This window comes from Dicentrarchus labrax, unplaced genomic scaffold (genome assembly GCF_905237075.1).
Source record: "Dicentrarchus labrax unplaced genomic scaffold, dlabrax2021, whole genome shotgun sequence".
NCBI classification, from domain to species: domain Eukaryota; kingdom Metazoa; phylum Chordata; class Actinopteri; family Moronidae; genus Dicentrarchus; species Dicentrarchus labrax.
In genome coordinates, this window is record NW_026136706.1 from 808,844 (window position 1) to 832,471 (window position 23,628).

The window sequence follows — 23,628 nt, forward strand, 5'->3', positions numbered from 1 at the left end:
CTAGCAGCGCCTATTTTGAATACAAATCCTATGAGCTTCAGCGTCCGGAGCGCTAAGCACCTACAAAAAAAAGATGTCAGTGGCAACGTTTTTTTAGCACAGCGCTCAGAGCGCTTCAAGTTGAAATCTGTTCAACTTTTAACACCGCTTGGCGCTCGGAAAATGAAAATTGGTGGACACAAGCCCTAACTCAGACAATTCCAATCACATTTTAAAGGATATCGACTGATTATCTTTATCGCCAAAATCCCCCAAAATAACGAAATATTATGTTTTGCCCATATCGCCCACCCATACTTACTTCTGTCTGTCTGTCTGTCTGTCTGTCTGTCTGTGAGACAGCTTCCTGTCTTTGTCTCTACATGTTGCTGAACTGGATTCTTCAACATGCCTGAATGTAACAGCACAGACGAGCTGATCAACAGGAACATAATCAATAACTGAGGTGTTTCTGGCTCCTTATGTTAACTGACAGGAGATCAGTCGGTATTGATCTGTATTGATCTCTGCTGGACCAACAGGAAGTGTGATCAGGTGATCAGTGATGTAACACTGTGTTCTTCTTCTCTATCAGGAATGAGTGTGTGGAGAAGAAAGATGCTCCTGAAGTCTTCTTCTGCTGCTGTGAAGGAAGTCTGTGTAATGACAAGTTCTTCTACAGTCCAGACAAGCCGACCATACTCAGTAAGATACCTGTTCACCTGCTCACCTGCTCACCTGTTCACCTTGTTCACCAAATAGTGCTGTGGGTCAGCTTGTTACTGTGTTCCCTGCCGTCAGTGCAGCATCAGCCTCAACGGTTGTATTTTCTGTTTAATGAAGGAAACTGAGGTTTTTTGTTCCTTTATTGGAATTTAGTGAGTTTATTTTCTTAATTAAAGCTGTTGGAGCTGAAACTAGAAGTAACATTTTAACATTTAAACATAGTGTTTACTTCTCTGAATCAGCAAAATAAAATGAGTAAACAACCGCTGTAAATATGTACGCTGATTTTAACTGTTTTTTTTTTTCATGCCATAGCAACCAACAAACCGGTGACATCAAAGCCTCCAAGTCCGGTGCTGACCACTCTGATGTACTCACTGGTTCCCATCATGGCTGTCACCGCCATCGTCCTCTTCTCCTTCTGGATGTACCGACACCACAAACTGGCCTACCCACCTGTCCTGGTGCCCACACAGGTGAGAGAGAGAGACACACACACACACACACACACACACACACACACACAAACACACACACACATCAGTTCTCGGTCCTGGTTTGTTTATTCGCTCAGATACGTCACTCGTTACCGTCAATATGCAGATGATACACAGCGTTATATTTGTGATGAATGATCTCAGCCCTGTCACCACATCAGTGGATCATTTCTTACTATTAAAGATTAAACTGCTGATCAGAACCAGACCTGCAGACCTTTAACAGAACCACGCAGTAAATAATAATAATAATAATAATAATAATAATAATATAATAATTATGATAATTATGATAATTATGATAATAATAGTAATAATAATAACAGTGTTTCCCACAGGATTTTGTGAGACTATGGTGGGTGGATGTTGGACCCTCTAGGGGGGTCCAGTGGCATGGTCCCCCGGGAGATTTTTTTTTACATTTTAAAGTTAAATGCATCAATCTGGTGCACTTTGGAAGCAAAATTAAGAGGCTAGATCTATGAGGAACTGTGTGCTCTTGTAAACAATTTAATCATAAACACATTGGTTGTATAGATACGAATGGTGAAAACACAAAATCAACTTGAGCATACATCTGAGCCATCAAAGAAACTAAGCAAAAGTGGTGTTGAACTAGTTAATTTTTTAGCAAATAAAATAATAAATAATTAAACTGTAAGCTAAATTGTAATAAAAAATAAATTGGATTCGGAGGCCTCACCTTTTCTCCTCCAAACATATTGCTGGGCATTGTGGCCAAACAGCTCAATTCTTGTTTCATCTGACCACAGAACTTTCCTCCAGAAGGTCTTATCTTTGTCCATGTGAGCAGCAGCAAACTTCAGTCGAGCCTTAAGGTGCCGCTTATGGAGAAAGGGCTTCCTTCTTGCACGGCAGCCTCTCAGTCCATGGCGATGTAAAACACGCTTGACTGTGGATACTGAAACCTGTGTTCCAGCAGCTTGTAATGCATTGCAGACCTGCTTTTTGGTGGTTCTCGGTTGACTCTTGACCATCCTGACCAATTTTCTCTCAGAAGCAGGTGATAGCTTGCGTTTTCTTCCTGATGGTGGCAGTGACACAACTGTACCATGCACTTTATACTTACAAACAATTGTTTGCACAGTTGCTGTTGGGACCTGTAGCTGCTTTGAAATGGCTCCAAGTGACTTTCTTGACAAGTCAGTGATTCGCTTTTTCAGATCCGTGCGGAGCTCCTTTGACTTTCCCATTGTAGCGTTTGTGGCCGAGTCTAATTATCAAATGAGCCCTATTAAAATGGGCTCAGAGAAGTCACCAGCTGTAGTCAATCATAATCACTCACAAGAAGTTAAGAGGCCATGCCATGAAGCTAATTTAATTGACACAACTTTCTACATAACCAAAATTGATAATTCAAGTTGCTGTATGTATATTTTTGACCCAGCAGATTTGGTCACATTTTCATTAGACCCATAATAAATTCATAAAAGAACCAACCTTCATGAATGTTTTTTGTGTCAAAGCAGTATGTGTTCCAATCACTCTATCACAGGAAAATAAGAGTTGTAGAAAGTATTGGAAACTCAAGACGGCCATCCAGGGCTCCAGAGTGCGACCAATTTGGTGAAAACATAAATTTATTTCGCAAGCGCATCATCTCTCTCACACACTCATGGTAGGATCATATCGTGTTCTAAACCAATAAGAGACAGAGCTCGGTCGGGTCTTTGCCTCTGATTGGCTGTGGTCCTGTTCACCGCGCTAAATTGTGTGTGTTTAAAAATTGCCGAGCCCCGGTCCTTCGCCGACAGCATCAGACTCGGAAGCAGAGGAGGAGACTGGGATAGAGACTCAAATTAAAAGGGTCAAAATATATTCCTTCAGACAGGACTGACTGAAAAAATTTCCCTGGCTGAGGTACAACAAAGGACGTAAGGCAACGCACTGCGTGTACTATCAGGAGTGCTGTCAGAATATGGCCGGAAATAGTGCATTCGTGAGCGGGTCAACAACGTTTCGTATCGAAACTTTATTTGGAAATGTTTTATTTTGCTTATTGTTTTAGTTTGAAATTTAGTTTCAATTTCAGCTCAGTGAAGCACTTTAAACACTTTATTTTTCTTTTTATATATAATTGTGCTTCAAGCTTTTCTCAACACCTTATTCTTGTTTAAAAATCATTCACATTATATGAAAGTTATGGAGAGCGATAAATAGGTGAACTTATGGCGTTAAAGGCAACGCAATGAAAAATTTGGGTGCTCCTACATTTTGTGCTGGTGCACCTAAAAAAAAAAAAAAAAAAAAAAATTTAAGACGCACCAGTGCAACCAATGCAAAAACTTAGTCTGGAGCCCTGATGACATTATGTTTTTTACAAGTGTATGTAAACTTTTGACCACAACTGTATATATATAGCCTGACGTTACATGGTGAGGCAACTTGCTCCTCAGATGCTGAAAATACGTTAGTTACAAGGCTCGCGGGGCTCTCGTCCGCGACGCCTTGTAAACGTTAAGTTAACTTACGTTGTCAGAGCCCCTGGTAATAACAAAGATTCTCTATATACATTTATACTTCCTGAACCGTCTCTGGTAATAACATTAACGTTAGATAATTAGCTAACGTTAGCTAGCTAGATATAACGTTACATACTTTTTCACGGCAAGCAGCCGGATATATCAGTCGACATAATCGAGACTGACAGCTAACATCGCTAGCTAACAAACGTTAACGTTAATTATCAATAATAAACTTTTGCAGTAACGTTATCTGTTTGCTGTCGTACATTGATCAGGATAAAACTGTGTTTGAACTAGTGGATACTGTAAAGTTTGTTAACCTTTCTAACGATGTGGTGTCCTAAAATGCCTTGACGTCTGGGATGCTGTGAGGTAACGTTATTCCAGTGTGTCCACGTACAGCAAGGGGGGGCAGGGCCGACTGACTGGGAGTGAGAGCCGCCACAGTCTAAGTAATTAATGGGAAACACTGAATAATACTGTGCATGAGGATCAGTGTTTTCACATGAAGGTAAAGTGTGTCTCTCTGTGTGTCTGTCTAACTGAACTGTTTCCTCTCAGCACGCCTTTCATATAATGATCGAGGTAAGAAGATCAAACTGCTTCATCGCCGCCTTATTTATTTATTTATCTATTTATTTATTTATCACATTTATGGGTTTAATTTTGCATCTTTATCGTCCTCCAGCCTAAAGTTTCTGTTGCAAACGCACTGGTTGTTTTTATTTATGTTTATGCTCTGTGTTGTTGTTGTTTATGGACAGACTCTGCATGACTGATGTTGAACAGTAAAGGTGTTTACGTCCAACCTGCAAGGTCACATGGTCCAATGTCGGGCTGATGGAGGTTGTTGATTTGTTACACCAAAGAAACCCTCTGAAATTCTATCAGTCGATTGGTTGATGGGGAAAATAAATCTGCATGTTATTTCTCAGTTATCTGAATCTCCCACAATGCTCTTTAGCTGCTAGCTGCACACACACACACACACACACACACACACACACACACACACACACACACACACGCACAGACAACAACAGTAACACAGTAGAAACCCTTCAGCTCCAGAAAAACCAACATTAAAAACAGTTACTGGTGTCTGAACTGCTGCTGTGGTTATTTAGTTCACACAGGGGTCTCATAGTGTCTCAGGAGGTCGAGCGGGTCCACTAATCAGAAGGTTTGCGGTTCCATCCCCGGCTCCTCCCACTCCCTGTCACAGACAGTCGTAACATTATCAATCAATCATTAATATTCAGTCGTCGTTACAGCCTGTTACTGCGTACAGTATCCTCTGAGGCTGGGACTGATTGACACATTGTTGACTCTCTGTCACTAAGTTTGGAGTTAATGTTCAGTCTCCAGACAGCTGAAGTCCCTGTCTCATCTTCTGTTAAACCACAAACATTAATCACACAACCACATTTGTGGAGTAAAAAATATTGGAATAATATTTTCATATATATTTCTAACAATATAATCAGGTCTGAATATGTCCCTCCTGCCCTGAAAATAACGGACCAAGAGGCCTTTTTCTCCTGGTTACAGTAACGGTTGGTTGGATGAGGTCACATGGACCAACCAACAACCAGCCACCAGCAGGTGTCAGCAGCAGTATCTGTGTTTATCTGTGTTTAATGCCTGTTGCTCAGCTCCTCGTCGTAAATCATCTGCTCCAATAAAACCCCTTCCTGCCCCGATAGAGCACAGGTCACCTCCTCTCCATCACCTGGTCCTGAGAAACCCTGCAGACACCCAGAGAGGAGCAGCACAAACACATTATCACACAAACAAATCAACAAACTTTATTTATCCTGTTTGGTTTTTAAAACATAAAACTAAAAGAACCAGTGATATGGATTCAGACCTCTCAGTTACAGTCAGATCTGATCACATATACTTACAGTATGTCCACGTTGTCTCCTCCAGGACCCCGGACCCCTGCCCCCCTCCCCCATCCTGGGCCAGAAGCCACTGCAGTTACTGGAGATCAAAGCCAGGGGGCGCTTCGGCTGCGTGTGGAAGGCTCAGCTGCTCGGAGAATACGTTGCTGTCAAAATCTTCCCCATCCAGGTAACAGAATCTGGATCCATATCTGATGAGCACTGTTTGATCTGAGTTTCTGAGCTTTATCGTCTATTTTACCATCAGTTACTAAATGAACATCATGCTGTATGGAAGAAGACTGAAACTAGAGACTGAGAGCAGAACCTCATCAGGAAACTGTTTACTGAGCTCATTCTCCATTAGAGTGAATGGGATCAGTTTATATTGCAGCCAGTGGAGCTCCCCCTGCTGGCCTTAGATAGATAGATAATTTAATTCAATTTTATTAGTATAGCACCAAGTCATTCAATTCAATTCAATTCAATTTTATTTGTATAGCGCCAATTCATAACAGAAGTGAGAGAGAGAGAGAGAGAGAGAGCATAGTTTTAGCATAATTACACACCGACTCCACATTAATCTTAGTGACCTCCGATTGGCGTAAACGGGTGTCGTTACCGCCGACGTGGATAACTATCTTACTAAATTTACGTTTATCTTTAGCCAGCAGTTTTAAATTTGATTCAATGTCGCCCGCTCTGGCCCCAGGGATACATTTAACTATGGCCGCTGGCTTCACTAACTTCACGTTTCTGACTATGGAGCTGCCAATAACCAGAGTTGGTTCCTCAGCGGGTGTGTCGCTGAGTGGGGAAAATGTATTAGAAACATGAAGCGGTTGGTGGTGACCTGTGGGCTTCGGTGTTTTAGTCTTCCTTCGCTCAGTCACCCAGCCTCCCTGTCTTCCCGGCTGCTTGGGAACTACCGGGGGAACTACCGCGGGAACTACCGGAGGATCTACAGAGCTAACAGAAGCTACCTTCGGTCGGACCGCACCGGCTACTGGGGGATGGCTAACTATAGCGGCTAAAGATATCTCAGTGGTGCGGTACCGTTCCTCTAACTCACTAAGCCTCGCCTCCAGCGCAGTAAATAAACTACATTTAATACAGGTACCATTATCTTTAAAGGAGGCAGAGGAATAACTGAACATCTGACACACTGAGCAGGACAGAGGAGAGGGAGAGGGAGAAGCCATAGCTAACTGCTAATGCTAATGAAGCTAGCGTGTGTTAAAACTTTGAAAGTAGTGAAAAGTCGCTAAAAGAAGGAGTAACTCCGAGTGTTTAGGTAGAACTAGTCTATGTTTAAATGTTAAGCGGGTAAATAACCGCTGTAAAGAGTAAAACTAATGTATATTTAGCGTTCACTGACAGAGCTACAGCACCAAACAGTGTACACAGAGCAGGAAGTGAACCGGGAATGAGTCTGTACGCTTACCGTAGCACGTCATGTACGTAGATAGATAGATAGGTAGGTAGGTAGGTAGGTAGGTTTTAAGACACTGTCCATTATATATGCTGTCAATGGTCGTAGATCACACAGGCCTGACCTCTGTGACCTCGGACCTCTATGTTTTCAGGACAAGCAGTCGTGGCAGAACGAGTACGAGATCTTCAACCTGAGCGGGATGAGACACGAGAACCTGCTGCAGTTCCTCGGAGCCGAGAAGAGAGGAAGCAACCTGGACGTGGAGCTGTGGCTCATCACCTCCTACCACGAGAAGGTGCTGCCACCTGCTGGACGCACACAGAACTGCAGCACCGTCACATTCACCTAAACTATATCAAACTGTCAGCTTCACAAGTGTCTTCATCAGCAGACTCACATCATCTCATCATTTTTATTATTCATTTATCACAGTATCTTTATTAACAAACAGTTTATTATTCATTAAAGTATCAAAATTACACAATGGATATAAACAGTCAGTAACTAATGCAAACAATAACAATAAGACTGTGTGTTGTAATGCATTTGTTTATTTGTTTATTTGTTGTGTTGTCAGGGCTCTCTGACCGACTACCTGAAGGCCAACGTCCTTTCCTGGTCTGAACTGTGTCTCATCGCTCAGTCTATGTCTCGAGGTCTCGCCTACCTGCACGAAGACATACCTGGACACAAGGACGGACACAAACCGGCCATCGCACACAGGTACACACACACACACACACACACACACACACACACACATACACACACACACACACACACACAGACAACAGGTGTGTGTGTACTGAACACCTGTCAGATGCTGGAGGCCCTCAGATTGTGTATAGAAACACACCTGTTGTTTCCTACCTGTCTCCAGCAGTAAGAGAGGATTATTAGATACAGGCTGTAACTACAGTCTGTACTCAGACAGTTGGATACCTGTTGTTAATATCAGGAATATTAAATATGAAATAAAGGTTGTGGACACTCTCTGTGATTTTCAGGGACTTTAAGAGTAAGAACGTCCTGCTGAAGTCCAACCTCACTGCCTGCATCGCTGACTTCGGCCTCGCTCTCAGGTTTGAGGCGGGAAAATCTCCTGGAGACACACACGGACAGGTGAGTCCACCTGAGTGGTGATGAAGATTGATCTGTCCTTTTCCTCACTCACCTGCTCCTATGTCCTTGATCAAACATTATCAGCACTCAGTTCAGTGGTGTTACAGCTCCTCCTGCTGGCTGTGAGATGAACTGCAGCTCTGACAGTATCACTGGTGTCCAACTTGAGGGCCACGAGCCCTCCAGTGGGTCACATGATTACTTACAGATTGCTTCGGGCCTCTGAATGAGCTCACACAGAGATAACATCTTAGAAATATTATATATAATATTTATGTATTATTATATAATATACAGTATCTTCTATTATAGTATCCGTGGTGATGATGATATTTCTGGGACAGAGTAAATAAAGCTGACAGGGTGAGACCAGTTGGAACCACCAGTCCGGTCTGGTCTGCCTCACAGGGTACTGGTCTTCAAACCTGATTGTGTCACTGTGTGTGTGTCAGGTGGGGACCAGGAGGTACATGGCCCCGGAGGTCCTGGAGGGGGCCATTAACTTCCAGAGAGACGCCTTCCTGAGGATAGACATGTACGCTCTGGGTCTGGTTCTGTGGGAGCTTGCCGCGCGCTGCAAAGCTGCAGACGGTAAGAGACCCTCACTCTGATCCCAATCTGGATCCACGTATCCCCACTCGTCCTCTCTGGAGACGTATATGTGGTGCATAACAGTCGTTGACCCATCTGGAAGTGTGTTTCTGAGTGTCTTTTGGTGTCTCGTTGTCTCTCTGTGCTGCAGTCTAACTCGTGCTTTTTGGTGTAGTGTGTTTGTTGTGGACTCTGACCCCCTTCTCTCTGATCCAGGTCCAGTGGACGAGTACATGCTGCCGTTTGAAGAGGAGGTGGGTCAACATCCGTCTCTGGAGGACATGCAGGAGGTGGTGGTCCACAAGAAACTGAGGCCGACGCTCAGAGAGTGCTGGCAGAAACACGCTGTGAGTTTAATTCAATTCAATTCAATTCAGTTTTATTTGTATAGCGCCAATTCATAACAGAAGTTATCTTAGGACACTTTTCAAATAGAGCAGGTCTAGACCGAACTCTTTATAACATTATTTACAGAGACCCAACAGTACCACCATGAGCAAGACCTTGGAGACAAGGGCAAGGAAACACTGACTGTTAAAAGGCAGAAACCTAGGACAGATCCTCCGGCTCTAGGTGGGTGGTCATCTGCCTCGACCAGTTGGGGTGAGAGAGAGAGAGAGAGAGAGAGAGAGAGAGAGAGAGAGCGAGAGACAGACAGACAGACAGGTGCACAGCAACAACAGTATTGGCAATGGCAATCTAGCAGGACCATGGCAGGAGGCTCCACCAGGATCGATAAGAACCTGCGAGACGAGAAAGCACAAGAACTCCGGGGAAGAAGTGAAGTTAGTAACATGCATTAATGGAACATGAATGAGTGCAGAAAGAGAGAGGAAGGGAGGAGCTCAGTGCATCATGGGAAATCCCCGATAGTCTAGGCCTATAGCAGCATAACTAAGGGATGGTTCAGGACTCACCTGATCCAGCCCTAACTATAAGCTTTATCAAAGAGGAATGTCTTAAGCCTACTCTTGAATGTGGTGAGGGTGTCTGCCTCCAGAACCACAACTGGAAGCTGGTTCCACAGGAGAGGAGCTTGGTAACTGAAGGCTCTGGCTCCTGTTCTACTTTTAGAGACTATAGGAACCACAAGTAGCCCAGCATTCAGAGAACGTAGTGTTCTAGTGGGGTAATAGGGTACTATGAGCTCTTTAAGATATGAAGGGGCCTGACCATGAAGAGCTTTATAGGTGAGGAGGAGGATTTTAAATTCTATTCTACATTTTACAGGGAGCCAATGCAGAGAAGCTAGTACAGGAGAGATGTGATCTCTTTTTCTAGTTCCTGTCAGTACTCGTGCTGCAGCGTTCTGAATTAATTGGAGCGTTTTAATGGACTTATTGGGGCAACCTGATAATAAAGAGTTGCAGTAATCCAGCCTTGAAGTAACAAATGCATGGATTAGTTTTTCTACATCTGTCTGTGATAGGATGTGTCTAATTTTTGTAATATTACGTAAATGAAAGAAGGCAGTCCTAGAGGTCTGCTTTATGTGGGAATTAAATGAGAAATCCTGATCAAAGATAACTCCAAGATTCCTGACAGTGGTGCTAGAGGCCAAGGTAATGCCATCTAGAGTAGGGGTGGGCGATATGGGCAAAAAATAATATCTTGTTATTTTTTGGGATTTTGGCGATAACGATAATCAGTCGATATCCTTTAAAATGTGATTGGAATTGTCTGAGTTAGGGCTTGTGTCCACCAAACGCGTTTCTAGCACTGAGAGCTCAAAAACTCATTTTCCGAGCGCCCAGCGGTGTTAAAAGTTGAGCAGATTTCGACTTGAAGCGCTCTGAGCACTGCGCTAAAAAAACGTCTCCGCTGATATATTTTTACCGCTGAAGGTGCTTAGTGCTCTGAACGCTGAAGCCCATAGGATTTGTATTCAAAATAGGCGCTGCTAGCACTAAAAAGGTGTTTGGTGGACACAGACCCTTATCAGTCTTTTCGAAACCAAACCGTTTCCATGCCAGAGAGGTAGACCCATGTCTCTGCACTAAATCGTCTGAAGTACCGGTAGCTTCCGGGACTGGAGGTGTTTGTATTTTCTCTCTACCATCACAATGCACTGCTAAACTGTTGCAAGGAGGATGCTAGCGAGAGGTCACGTGTAGAAATGATTGAAGTTAACTGATGAAGATCGATAGCAGAAAAACAGTCCAAATATATATCTAAGTTTACATTGACAGAAGTCCCTGAACTTGGAGAGCCACTGATAACTGTTGATGGCAGTTGGTGATTAATTTTCTCTCTAATAGTAATAATTTTATTATAGAAGAAGCTCATGAAGTCATTGCTACTTAAGTTTATGGGGATATGTGGCTCAATAGAGCTGTGACTCTCTGTCAGCCTGGCTACAGTGCTGAAGAGGAACCTAGGGTTATTCTTATTTTCTTCTATTAGTGCTGAGTAATAGGCTCCTCTGGCATTACGGAGGGCCTTTCTATAGGTTTTAAGATTATCTTGCCAAATTGAGCGATATTCTGATCATTTGGAAGAGTGCCATTTCCTTTCAGATTTCCTAACTATTTGTTTTAACTGGCGGGTTTGGTGGTTATACCAAGGTGCTAGTCTCCTATGTTTTAATAATTTCCTTTTTATAGGAGCGATAGAGTCTAATGTTGATCGTAGTGAGCCTGTAGCACTATCGACAAGATTATCAATTTCAGAGGGACTAAAGTCGTTATAGGACTCTGTTAAATTCAGACATGGCATTGAATTAAACACTGAAGGAATCTCCTCCTTAAATTTAGCTACAGCACTGTCAGATAGACATCTGCTGTAGGAAGTTTTGCCTAATGGCTTATAATCTAATAGTATGAATTCAAAAGTTACTAAATAATGGTCAGATAGGAAAGGATTATGTGGGAAGACTATTAAATGTTCAATATCAATGCCATATGATAGAACAAGGTCAAGAGTGTGATTAAAACAATGAGTTGGTTTATTTACACTCTGACAGAAGCCAATTGAGTCTATTAATGATATAAATGCGTTACTAAGGCTGTCATTGTCAACATCCACATGAATATTAAAATCACCTACAATAATTACTTTATCTGATTTAAGGACTAAACTTGATAGAAACTCTGAGAATTCAGATATAAAATCAGAGTACGGTCCAGGAGCGCGGTACACTATAACAAATAGAACTGGCTGCAGTGTTTTCCAGTTTGGGTGAGAAAGACTTAGAACAAGGCTTTCAAATGAATTATAATATAGTTTAGGTTTAGGGTCCATTAAAACGCTCCAATCATATATGGCTGCCACTCCACCTCCTCGGCCAGTGCCTCGAGGAATGTGAGTATTAATATGACTGGGGGGGGTGGATTCATTTAGGCTAACATACTCCTCGTGGGACAACCAGGTCTCAGTAAGACAAAGTAAATCAATATCATAGTCTGATATTAATTCATTCACTAAAACAGCTTTAGAGGACAGAGACCTGATATTTAACAGTCCACATTTCATTCTCTTATTTTGTGCTACTGAGGAGTTGGTTTTAATTTTAATTAGATTTTTATGTTGAACTCCTCTTGTTTTTATTTCTTTAAATAATTTAGGTGGTTGGGGGACAGACACAGTCTCTATGGAGTTTTGGGTGGGTGACTGTTCTAAAGAAAGAGCAGAGAAGTGTGTAAGACAGCAGCTCTGCTTCCTGGTCCTAACTCTGGACTGTCAGGTTTCAGAAATAAACTTCGCCATATTTCTAGATAAGAGAGCCGCTCCATCCAAAGTGGGATGGATGCCGTCTCTCCTAATCAGACCAGGTTTTCCCCAAAAAGGCTTCCAGTTATCAATGAAGCCCACATCGTTTGCTGGACACCACCTCGACAGCCAGCGGTGGAATGACGACATGCGGCTATACATGTCATCACTGGTCACATTGGGCAGGGGTCCACAGAAAACTACGGAGTCCGACATTGTCTTAGCATAATTACACACAGACTCCACATTAATCTTAGTGACCTCCGATTGGCGTAAACGGGTGTCATTACCGCCGACGTGGATAACAATCTTACTGTATTTACGTTTATCTTTAGCCAGCAGTTTTAAATTTGATTCAATGTCGCCCGCTCTGGCCCCAGGGATACATTTAACTATGGCCGCTGGCTTCACTAACTTCACGTTTCTGACTATGGAGCTGCCAATAACCAGAGTTGGTTCCTCAGCGGGTGTGTCGCTGAGTGGGGAAAATGTATTAGAAACATGAAGCGGTTGGTGGTGACCTGTGGGCTTCGCCGTTCTAGTCTTCCTTCGCTCAGTCTAGCGGCTAGCAGAAGCTTATAATAATATACATAATGCACCTCTACAACATTACCCACAATGCACCTCTACTACATTACCCACAATGCACCCACAATGCACCTCTACTACATTACCCACAATGCACCCACAATGCACCTCTGCAACATTACCCACAATGCACCTCTGCAACATTACCCACAATGCACCTTTACTGCATTACCCACAATGCACCTCTACTACATTACCCACAATGCACACTGTTGTTTATTTTTGACGCTGTTGTTTATTATTGACGCTGTTGTTTATTACCGACGCTGTTGTTTATTACCGACGCTGTTGTTTATTATTGACGCTGTTGTTTATTACCGACGCTGTTGTTTATTACCGACGCTGTTGTTTATTATTGACGCTGTTGTTTATTATTGACGCTGTTGTTTATTATTGACGCTGTTGTTTATTACCGACGCTGTTGTTTATTACCGACGCTGTTGTTTATTATTGACGCTGTTGTTTATTACCGACGCTGTTGTTTATTACCGACGCTGTTGTTTATTATTGACGCTGTTGTTTATTACCGACGCCGTTGTTTATTACCGACGCCGTTGTTTATTACCGACGCCGTTGTTTATTACCGACGCTGTTGTTTATTATTGACGCTGTTGTTTATTACCGACGCTGTTGTTTATTACCGACGCTGTTGTTTATTAGTGACGCCGTTGTTTATTATTGACGCCGTTGTTTATTACCGACGCTGTTGTCTATTACCGACACCGTTGTTTATTACCGACGCCGTTGTTTATTACCGACGCTGTTGTTTATTACCGACGCTGTTGTTTATTATTGACGCTGTTGTTTATTACCGACGCTGTTGTTTATTACCGACGCTGTTGTTTATTACTGACGCCGTTGTTTATTACTGACGCCGTTGTTTATTAGTGACGCCGTTGTTTATTATTGACGCCGTTGTTTATTAGTGACGCTGTTGTTTATTAGTGACGCCGTTGTTTATTAGTGACGCTGTTGTTTATTACCGACGCTGTTGTTTATTACCGACGCTGTTGTTTATTAGTGACGCCGTTGTTTATTACCGACGCTGTTGTTTATTAGTGACGCCGTTGTTTGTTATTGACGCCGTTGTTTATTACCGACGCTGTTGTCTATTACCGACACCGTTGTTTATTACCGACGCCGTTGTTTATTACCGACGCCGTTGTTTATTACCGACGCTGTTGTTTATTAGTGACGCTGTTGTTTATTATTGACGCTGTTGTTTATTACCGACGCTGTTGTTTATTACCGACGCCGTTGTTTATTACTGACGCCGTTGTTTATTAGTGACGCCGTTGTTTATTATTGACGCCGTTGTTTATTACTGACGCTGTTGTTTATTAGTGACGCCGTTGTTTATTAGTGACGCTGTTGTTTATTACCGACGCTGTTGTTTATTACCGACGCTGTTGTTTATTAGTGACGCCGTTGTTTATTATTGATGCCGTTGTTTATTAGTGACGCCGTTGTTTATTAGTGACGCCGTTGTTTATTATTGATGCCGTTGTTTATTAGTGACGCCGTTGTTTATTACCGACGCTGTTGTTTATTACCGACGCTGTTGTTTATTACTGACGCTGTTGTTTATTACTGACGCCGTTGTTTATTAGTGACGCCGTTGTTTATTATTGATGCTGTTGTTTATTAGTGACGCCGTTGTTTATTATTGATGCCGTTGTTTATTATTGATGCCGTTGTTTATTAGTGACGCTGTTGTTTATTAGTGACGCTGTTGTTTATTAGTGATGCCGTTGTTTATTAGTGACGCCGTTGTTTATTAGTGACGCTGTTGTTTATTAGTGACGCTGTTGTTTATTAGTGACACTGTTGTTTATTATTGACGCTGTTGTTTATTAGTGACACTGTTGTTTATTACCCCCGTCCAGGGTCTGGCGGTCCTCTGCGAGACCATCGAGGAGTGCTGGGATCATGAGGCCGAAGCGCGGCTGTCGGCCGGCTGCGTCGAGGAGCGCGTCGTTCAGATGCAGCGGCAGACGAACGTCTCTGCACCCGAGGACATCGTCACAGTTGTCACCATGGTAACCAACGTGGACTACCCGCCTAAAGAGTCGAGCCTATGACCGGGACCAATCAGGACAGAGCAGGGACTCTCTCAGTGAGCGATTTCTGTCTCTGATTCAGGCGGCCTGCGGCTGGGTCAGGTGACCCGGCGAGGACAATATGGCGGGGTGAGCTCCGGAGATCTCCACCCTGTGACATCAGTTCCTGTTTTATATTCCAAAATAAAAGACTTTTTGTACGATAATGAGGACAAACAGTCTGTTTCAGTAGTTTTTGATGCCAATAAGAAACAGCTTCTGAATGTGAGTGTCACTGCTGTACATACTGGTCATTGTACTATAATATATACTGATCATTGTTATATCTATACTGATTATTGTTGAATATATTCACTGATATATCGACACTGAGAGGCAGACCGAACACACAACAAACATCTGAGGAGAAACTGAGACAAACATTCAGATCAAAGAAATAAAGTGAAATATAGATAGATAAATATTAAATGCTAAAAGCTCTGATGAGTTATTTTTTAGCATTAATGATAATTATTAGTAAGCATTTAGCATTAAGGGCTAATGTGGAGCTATTCTGGAACATGTTTTACAGATCTAATTGTTTGTTTGTGACATCAACAACAACATAACACTAGGAGTCATAAACTCATAAACAGGAAGTGCTGAAGCATTTAAAGTTAATTATTTATTGATTTATTGATAATATAATGAGGATATTAATCAGTAATGTAAATCTATTGGTTCACTTTATTTCTTTGAATGACAATCAGAACTCGTTTTTATAAACTCGTTACTCCTGGTTACTGATCAGCTGATCAATAACACTAATAGGTGATCAGATCAAGCAGGAAATCAAAGTGTGTGTCTCCAGGTTGAATGTGAACATTAGAACCCTGCAGCATGTTGTTTATTGTTGTTTATTTGTTGTTTCTTTTAATGTCATTAACTCTCCGTTGGTTCCTCTGATTGTACGGAGCCTCAAAACTGAAAAAAAATATCACTTTAGATTCTTTAATTTATTTATTGACAACACGGACGTGAAATCAGTGAATGAATAAAAGAATTTTTTTTTTTTTTAAGTTTGTAAAGAAACGAGTTGTTTTGGGATGAAATATAAAAGTATAAAATAAATAGTTTGATGGGCATTATTAACTAATTTGAGATAAAATTAATAATCAGAATAATTTATGGATAAAATATTTCTGTCGGCTTCGGGGCTCCGTATGTTTGACGGATTTAAAAAACGTCTCAGGGAAGATTTTATATTTCGATTTTAGGCCAAAAACTTGTTTTTTGTTTTATTTTCTGCTCAAACAAACTTCACTCATTACCCAACAGCCCTTTCTCGTTACCCAGCAGCCCTTTCTGGTTACCCAGCAGCCCTTTCTCTCTGCTGTTAAAGTTCAGATGTTCTGATGTCATGTGACCTCTGACCCTTTAAAGTGGCCTCCATCAGGCTGACTGGTTTGTTGTCTCGTACAAACCATAAACCAGACGTCAGAATCTACAATCAGCATCCAGACTGACCACCAGACTGACCACCAGACTGACCACCAGAGACCACCAGACTGACCACCAGAGACCACCAGACTGACCACCAGACTGACCACCAGACTGACCACCAGAGACCACCAGACTGACCACCAGACTGACCACCAGACTGACCACCAGAGACCACCAGACTCACCACCAGACTGACCACCAGACTGACCACCAGAGACCACCAGACTGACCACCAGACTGACCACCAGAGACCACCAGACTGACCACCAGACTGACCACCAGACTGACCACCAGACTCACCACCAGACTCACCACCAGACTCACCACCAGACTGACCACCAGACTGACCACCAGACTGACCACCAGACTGACCACCAGACTCACCACCAGACTGACCACCAGACTGACCACCAGAGACCACCAGACTGACCACCAGAGACCACCAGACTGACCACCAGACTGACCACCAGACTGACCACCAGAGACCACCAGACTGACCACCAGACTCACCACCAGACTCACCACCAGACTCACGACCAGACTGACCACCAGAGACCACCAGACTGACCACCAGACTCACCACCAGACTCACCACCAGACTCACGACCAGACTGACCACCAGAGACCACCAGACTGACCACCAGACTGACCACCAGACTCACCACCAGACTGACCACCAGACTCACCACCAGACTCACCACCAGACTGACCACCAGACTGACCACCAGACTCACCACCAGACTGACCACCAGACTCCACCAGACTCACCACCAGAGACCACCAGACTGACCACCAGAGACCCCACCAGACTGACCACCAGACTGACCACCAGAGACCCCACCAGACTGACCACCAGACTCCACCAGACTGACCACCAGAGACCACCAGACTCCACCAGACTGACCACCAGAGACCACCAGACTCCACCAGACTCACCACCAGAGACCCCACCAGACTGACCACCAGAGACTACCAGAGACCACCAGACTGACCACCAGAGACCCCACCAGACTCCACCAGACTGACCACCAGACTGACCACCAGAGACCACCAGACTGACCACCAGACTGACCACCAGAGACTACCAGAGACCACCAGACTGACCACCAGAGACCACCAGAGACCACCAGACTGACCACCAGAGACCCCACCAGACTGACCACCAGAGACCACCAGACTGACCACCAGACTGACCACCAGAGACCACCAGAGACCACCAGACTGACCACCAGACTGACCACCAGAGACCACCAGACTGACCACCAGAGACCACCAGACTGACCACCAGACTGACCACCAGAGACCACCAGACTGACCACCAGAGACCCCACCAGACTGACCACCAGACTGACCACCAGACCCCACCAGACTGACCACCAGACTCACCACCAGAGACCCCACCAGACTGACCACCAGAGACCACCAGAGACCACCAGACTGACCACCAGAGACCCCACCAGACTCCACCAGACTGACCACCAGAGACCACCAGACTGACCACCAGAGACCACCAGACTGACCACCAGACTGACCACCAGAGACCACCAGAGACCACCAGAGACCACCAGACTGACCACCAGAGACCCCACCAGACTGACCACCAGACTGACCACCAGACTGACCACCAGAGACCCCACCAGACTGACCACCAGACTGACCACCAGACTGACCACCAGAGACCCCACCAGAGACCACCAGACTGACCACCAGACTGACCACCAGACTCCACCAGACTGACCACCAGAGACCAGAGACCAGGTTAGACTGGCTCCAGGTCAGACAGTCTGCTTCCTCTGTCAGTGTTGTAGTTCAGCTCTTTATTATGAAAGGTATGAATAATAATGTGGTTATTAATAATGAGTTATTGATATTTGAATGATGGTGCACAGGTTGTAAATATGAATGTTGTGATTTCAGCATGAGTTTGTTTTTTAAGGACAGAACTGGTTTATAATGTTAATATGATAAACAGATTGTTTATTTTATATGATGATGTACAAATGAAAAACAATCTGGGTTCATTGTTTTATGTTGAAAAGTCAGAACACTTCCTGTGGAGGTGTGTGTGTGTGTGTGTGTGTGTGTGTGTGTGTGTGTGTGTGTGTGTGTGTGTGTGTGTGTGTGTGTGTGTGTGTGTGTGTGTGTGTGTGTGTGTTACCTCAGATGTTCCTGCTGGTGCTCACCTCTCTCATCATGACATCATCATGATGTCATCACGTCCTCTGGTGTTGATCAGTGCGACGACACAAATCTGACCTTCAACTTCCTGTTTTTATTGTCTTTGTTAAAAACCGACAGAAAGTGAAACAATGAGGTTTTATTTCGTTATTTCTGAGGAAAATATTGTAACGAGAAAAGTAATCCGAGACGTTTTCGAGTGTGAATGCAGATAATTCTGTTCCTCTTTGTTCTGTGAATAAAAAATTCAGACATGAATGTTGAAAACGTCCAGCATTATTATTGTTGTTGTTGTTGTTGTTGTTATTGTTATTGTTATCAAAAAATGTTCAGTGACTGCATAAAAGTGAAACAACTCAAGAAGAAAAACACAGAGCTGGAAAGGAGAGCTGCAGAGTTGGAAAGATACAAAAGAAGATGGAATTTAATGGCCTGAATGAAGAAAAAGAAAAACACACGTCAGATCATCAAGGACAAGATTGTGCCACACTGGAAGGAGAACATGGACTTCATCATAGACTCTGTGCATCGTCTAGGACCATATAACGCCGACCGTCCTCGCCAGACCATCATGCAGTTCACTGGAAGACACTTCAGAGATGAACTCTGGCGTACTACCAAACATCACTCAGTCTGCAAGGAGCTCAACATCCGCTTCACAGAAGATCTCACCAAAGAAGACAGAGAGGCCCGAAGAGCTGTAGGGCCAAAGGTTGAACAAGCAAGGAAGGCAGGTCTTAAGACTATGTCCCGAGGCCCCCATGCCTTCACCAATGGACAGAGTCACACCATGATCAAAGTAACAGGATTTTTAATCCTACAAGCAAGTGAGCTTTGATAAGCAAATTGACATGCTTAAGGTTTTGCTACTATAATGGGTTAGTATCCTTAAATAACACCGTATTCTTGTTTCTAAAACAGTTCATTCATCTCAATTTTAGTTTGTTTTGAGTCATATGTTCCAGTAAAAAAATGATATTTCTCTGATGTCTGTTAATGCAAGAGGTCTAAGAGACATGACAAAAGAAAAAGCTTTTTTTTTTATACTAATATTATTTTATTTTTTTACAAGAAACGCATTCCAAGAGAGAAGATATCACTTTCTGGTCTAAACAATGGGAGACGAAGTTTATTTCAGCCATGGTACTTCAAGATCAGCAGAGTCAGGTTATCTCTCATATGGCAGATGTTAATGGTCACTGGCTAATGCTCATACTAACCCTTGATGATTTCAAATTCATCTAAATCAATATTTATGGGTACAACGGGAGCACTGAAAATAAAAACCCATTAGAACAAATTGGCTTACAATTAGATAATATGAAATCAACATACTCAACTGATAACTTTATAACAGGTGGTGATCTTAACTTAGTCCATGATGGATTTTATGATAAATTTCCTACTAGATTCTCTGCAAGTCTTCCAAACAACACTTTTATAAACTTCTGCAGTGACCAAAGCTTAACGGATGCTTGGAGACATTTCAATCCAGGAATATTTAAATCCTCATGGTTCAACTCCAATTATAAATCCAGAATTGACCACTGGTTCATTGCAACCCACTTGCTATGCTATGATATCAGCTGTGATATATCTGCTGCTCCACTTACTGATCATAGAGTTATCTATCTATATGTGAAACCTAACAACAGTAGAACTTCTTCAAACAAATATTGGAAATTTAACTCTAGCCGAATTAAAAATGATGATTACTGTCAAAAGATTAAATCACTAATTACTGAAATTGTAAACTTGGAAGAACTAACAACGCCTGTAAAAAAATGGGAATTTCTTAAACATAAAATACGCCAATTTACCATCTCATTCAGTAAACAAATCAAAAAAGAATTAGAAAAAAAGGAACTAGACATTATCATAAAATTAAATGTTTACTGCAATAAACTCAACCCTACTGAAGACGATAAACTGAAAATACTAACTCTTCAACCTAAACTGGATGAAATGTATATTCAAAGAGCACAAGGGGCTTTCATTAGATCGAGAGCTAAATGGATAGAGGAGGGGGGAAAAAAGGAGGCAAGGAAAAAATAACATCAGTTCCTTGATAGTAAATAATATAGAAATCACAGAAACAAAATGAATCTCCTCAGAAATCTTCAAATTCTATAAACAGCTTTACAGCTCTAAATTCTCTAATGAAGACTGCCATACATTCTTAAAGGATATAGAAAAATATATTCCTAAAGTTGAAGATAACTTTAAACAAACATGTGATAGTCAAATAACAATTACTGAAATGGACAGAGTAATTGGCCGCCTATCTCTTAACAAGGCACCGGGCTCGGACCGACTCACAGGAGACTTTTATCGACATTTCTGGGAAGATATTAAAAAACTGCTACATCAAGTATTCCTGGAAATATTTAAATCTTGTATACTTCCACCCACAATGAGACATGGGCTCATCATCTCAATTCCTAAGCTCGGCAAAGACCCCAGATTCATAGAAAACAGAAGGCCTATTACTCTTAGAAACCCTGATTATAAATTACTCACCTACATTTTCACCACTCGTCACAATCTGGTTTCTTAAAGGGAACATCAATCCACAATAATATAAGGCTGGTAATGGACATTATTGAATATAGAAATCAAATTGAACATGATGGTTTTCTTTTCTTTTTAGATTTCTATAAAGCGTTCGATTCCGTAGAGCACCCATTTATCTTCCAAGTTCTTGAACATTTAGGTTTTGGAGTCCAATTTAGGAATTTAGTTGGTGGATTATATCAGAATATCAACAGCTGTGTCATGCTACCTTGTGGCACCACCCCCAGTTTTAATGTTAATGTGGGAATTCCACAAGGTTGTCCCATCTCACCATATTTATTCATATTAGTCACAGAAATGTTAGCAATTTACATTAAACATTGTAATGAAATAGAAAATGTAAATGTCTTAGGTACCGATATTGTCATCAGCCAACTTGCGGATGACACAACACTTTTTGTACAAGTCAGACACCAAATTCCAATAACAATTGAAAAAATAAAAGAATTCTCCAAAGCTTCAGGGTTAACTCTGAACTTAAACAAATGTGAACTATTTACAATTCATGAAACAACTCTCAAAGACATCTGTAACATCAAGTCAGAAATTAAATACCTTGGAGTACACCTAACAAAAGACCAAAAACAAAGTCAATACTTGAATGTAGAAAAAAAAAATAAAAGAGAGTAAAGCCAAATTAAATTTATGGCTCCAAAGAGACCTCTCAATACGTGGCCGAATTTACCTAACCAAGATGGAATGTTTATCAAGGTGCATTTACCCAGCCTACTCTAATGCCATTTCAAAAAAACTAATCAAATCTATTAACCAAATTAATCTGAATTTTATTTGGAGAAACAAGCCACACTATATGAAAAAGCAATATGGTTAAAGAAATTAAAGATGGTGGTTTAAAAGTTATTGATTTTGATTGCCTCAATGGAACCTTAAAAATTAATTGGCTGAAATCTTGGCTCAAACATAGTAACTCATTTTGGTACTGTGTCCCAAATTCCCTATTCAATAAGATTGGAGGTTTAAAATGTCTTCTTATGGCAGACTTCAACATCGATAAATGACCTATACCATTGTCAGAGTTTCATAAACAAATTCTATTATATTGGAAAATGCTATATGTGCATAACTTTTCACCTCACACTACTATGCTTTGGAATAATAGATATGTTTTATACTGAAATAAATCATTATATTATCAGGATTGGTATGAGAGGAATATATGGTTTGCACTAAACATAAATTCAACCCTTCCAAATCAGACTTTATTAAATTACAAAAAGCACTTCCTCATGGATTTATATTTCTAACAAAAAATATATTGGCCCACCAACCTATAATACGACAACTGGGCCCATTGTCAATACAGGGGATTTTAATCCTGGACAAAAAATGTAACAATCATTTAATAAGAAACTGCCTCACTGAAACATTGTTCCCTGGTAGACAAAACAAAAATAATATCCTACATAAATCTGATAATAAATCAATTGATAAACTAAGAACAATGTACCTAAAATGTCCTATACCCCCCAAAACCAAAGAAACACACTTTAAAATGATGAACAACATTTATCCTTCTAAAGAATTACTTAGACTACGCTTTAATATCGCTGACAGTTTATGCACATTCTGTGAAAATGACATTGAAACCGCGGACCATATCTTCTTCTCATGTGATATAATACAAACATTCTGGGTTAACATTCACAATTGGATCAAACAGAAACTAGTTTTATTTCCAGCTGCTATCTCTAGAGATGATGTCACTTTCGGTATGATCTCTGTTGCAATGTAATCCTTTGTCTAGCCAAAGTTTTCATCCACAAGAATAGAGTTATGAAGTCATCACCCAAATGTATTGTCTTCATGAATGAATTTAAATTGTACATGAAATCTCTAAAACCTCTAACAGAAATGAAGGCACAAACATTATATCATAACTTAAAGAACTTTCTCACTGAAATGGATAGTTAAAACTGATTTGAATCCCCCTTATGAAATCAATGTTTATTCTATTTTATATATATTTTATTTTTGACTATTTATTTTGAGATGTTTATTTTCATTTTATCTCAGTTGCTCAGAATGTATTGTATTGAAGCACTAATGTGTATGTTGTTATTGTGAGTTGGCTTGCACTAATGTTGGATGATGTTCACCTGGCATTCTCTTTACACTTGTGAAGTGTATGTACTAGGAAAAGTGCCAGAATTGTTTATTTTTGTACTTTTTCAATAAAGCTTAACATTTTTTTTTTAAAGTTTGATGACTGCTCTACTTCCTGTCTGCTCTGCTTCTTGGCTCGAGGACGGCATGAGGACTGGAACCACTGGAACCACTGAGTAAGAAGCTGAAAGC

General features: G+C 41.7%; 1 protein-coding gene across 2 annotated transcripts in view; it reads left to right on the forward strand.

The window, feature by feature from the left end:
- The window catches only part of acvr2aa (activin A receptor type 2Aa), a 24,527-nt gene extending 5,531 nt beyond the window's left edge, over nt 1–18,996 (forward strand). Inside the window, exons 3-12 of one of the 2 annotated variants that reach the window (XM_051402759.1) lie at nt 575–684; nt 1,021–1,181; nt 4,250–4,273; nt 5,621–5,764; nt 7,161–7,304; nt 7,587–7,732; nt 8,017–8,131; nt 8,584–8,722; nt 8,939–9,069; nt 14,905–18,996. In XM_051402759.1, the coding sequence (XP_051258719.1) occupies nt 575–684; nt 1,021–1,181; nt 4,250–4,273; nt 5,621–5,764; nt 7,161–7,304; nt 7,587–7,732; nt 8,017–8,131; nt 8,584–8,722; nt 8,939–9,069; nt 14,905–15,099 (1,309 nt within the window). In that variant the 3' untranslated portion in view covers nt 15,100–18,996. The remainder of the gene's footprint in view (nt 1–574; nt 685–1,020; nt 1,182–4,249; nt 4,274–5,620; nt 5,765–7,160; nt 7,305–7,586; nt 7,733–8,016; nt 8,132–8,583; nt 8,723–8,938; nt 9,070–14,904) is intronic. The other variant, XM_051402761.1, reaches the window with a different exon arrangement.
- Nucleotides 18,997–23,628: the final 4,632 nt, after the last annotated feature.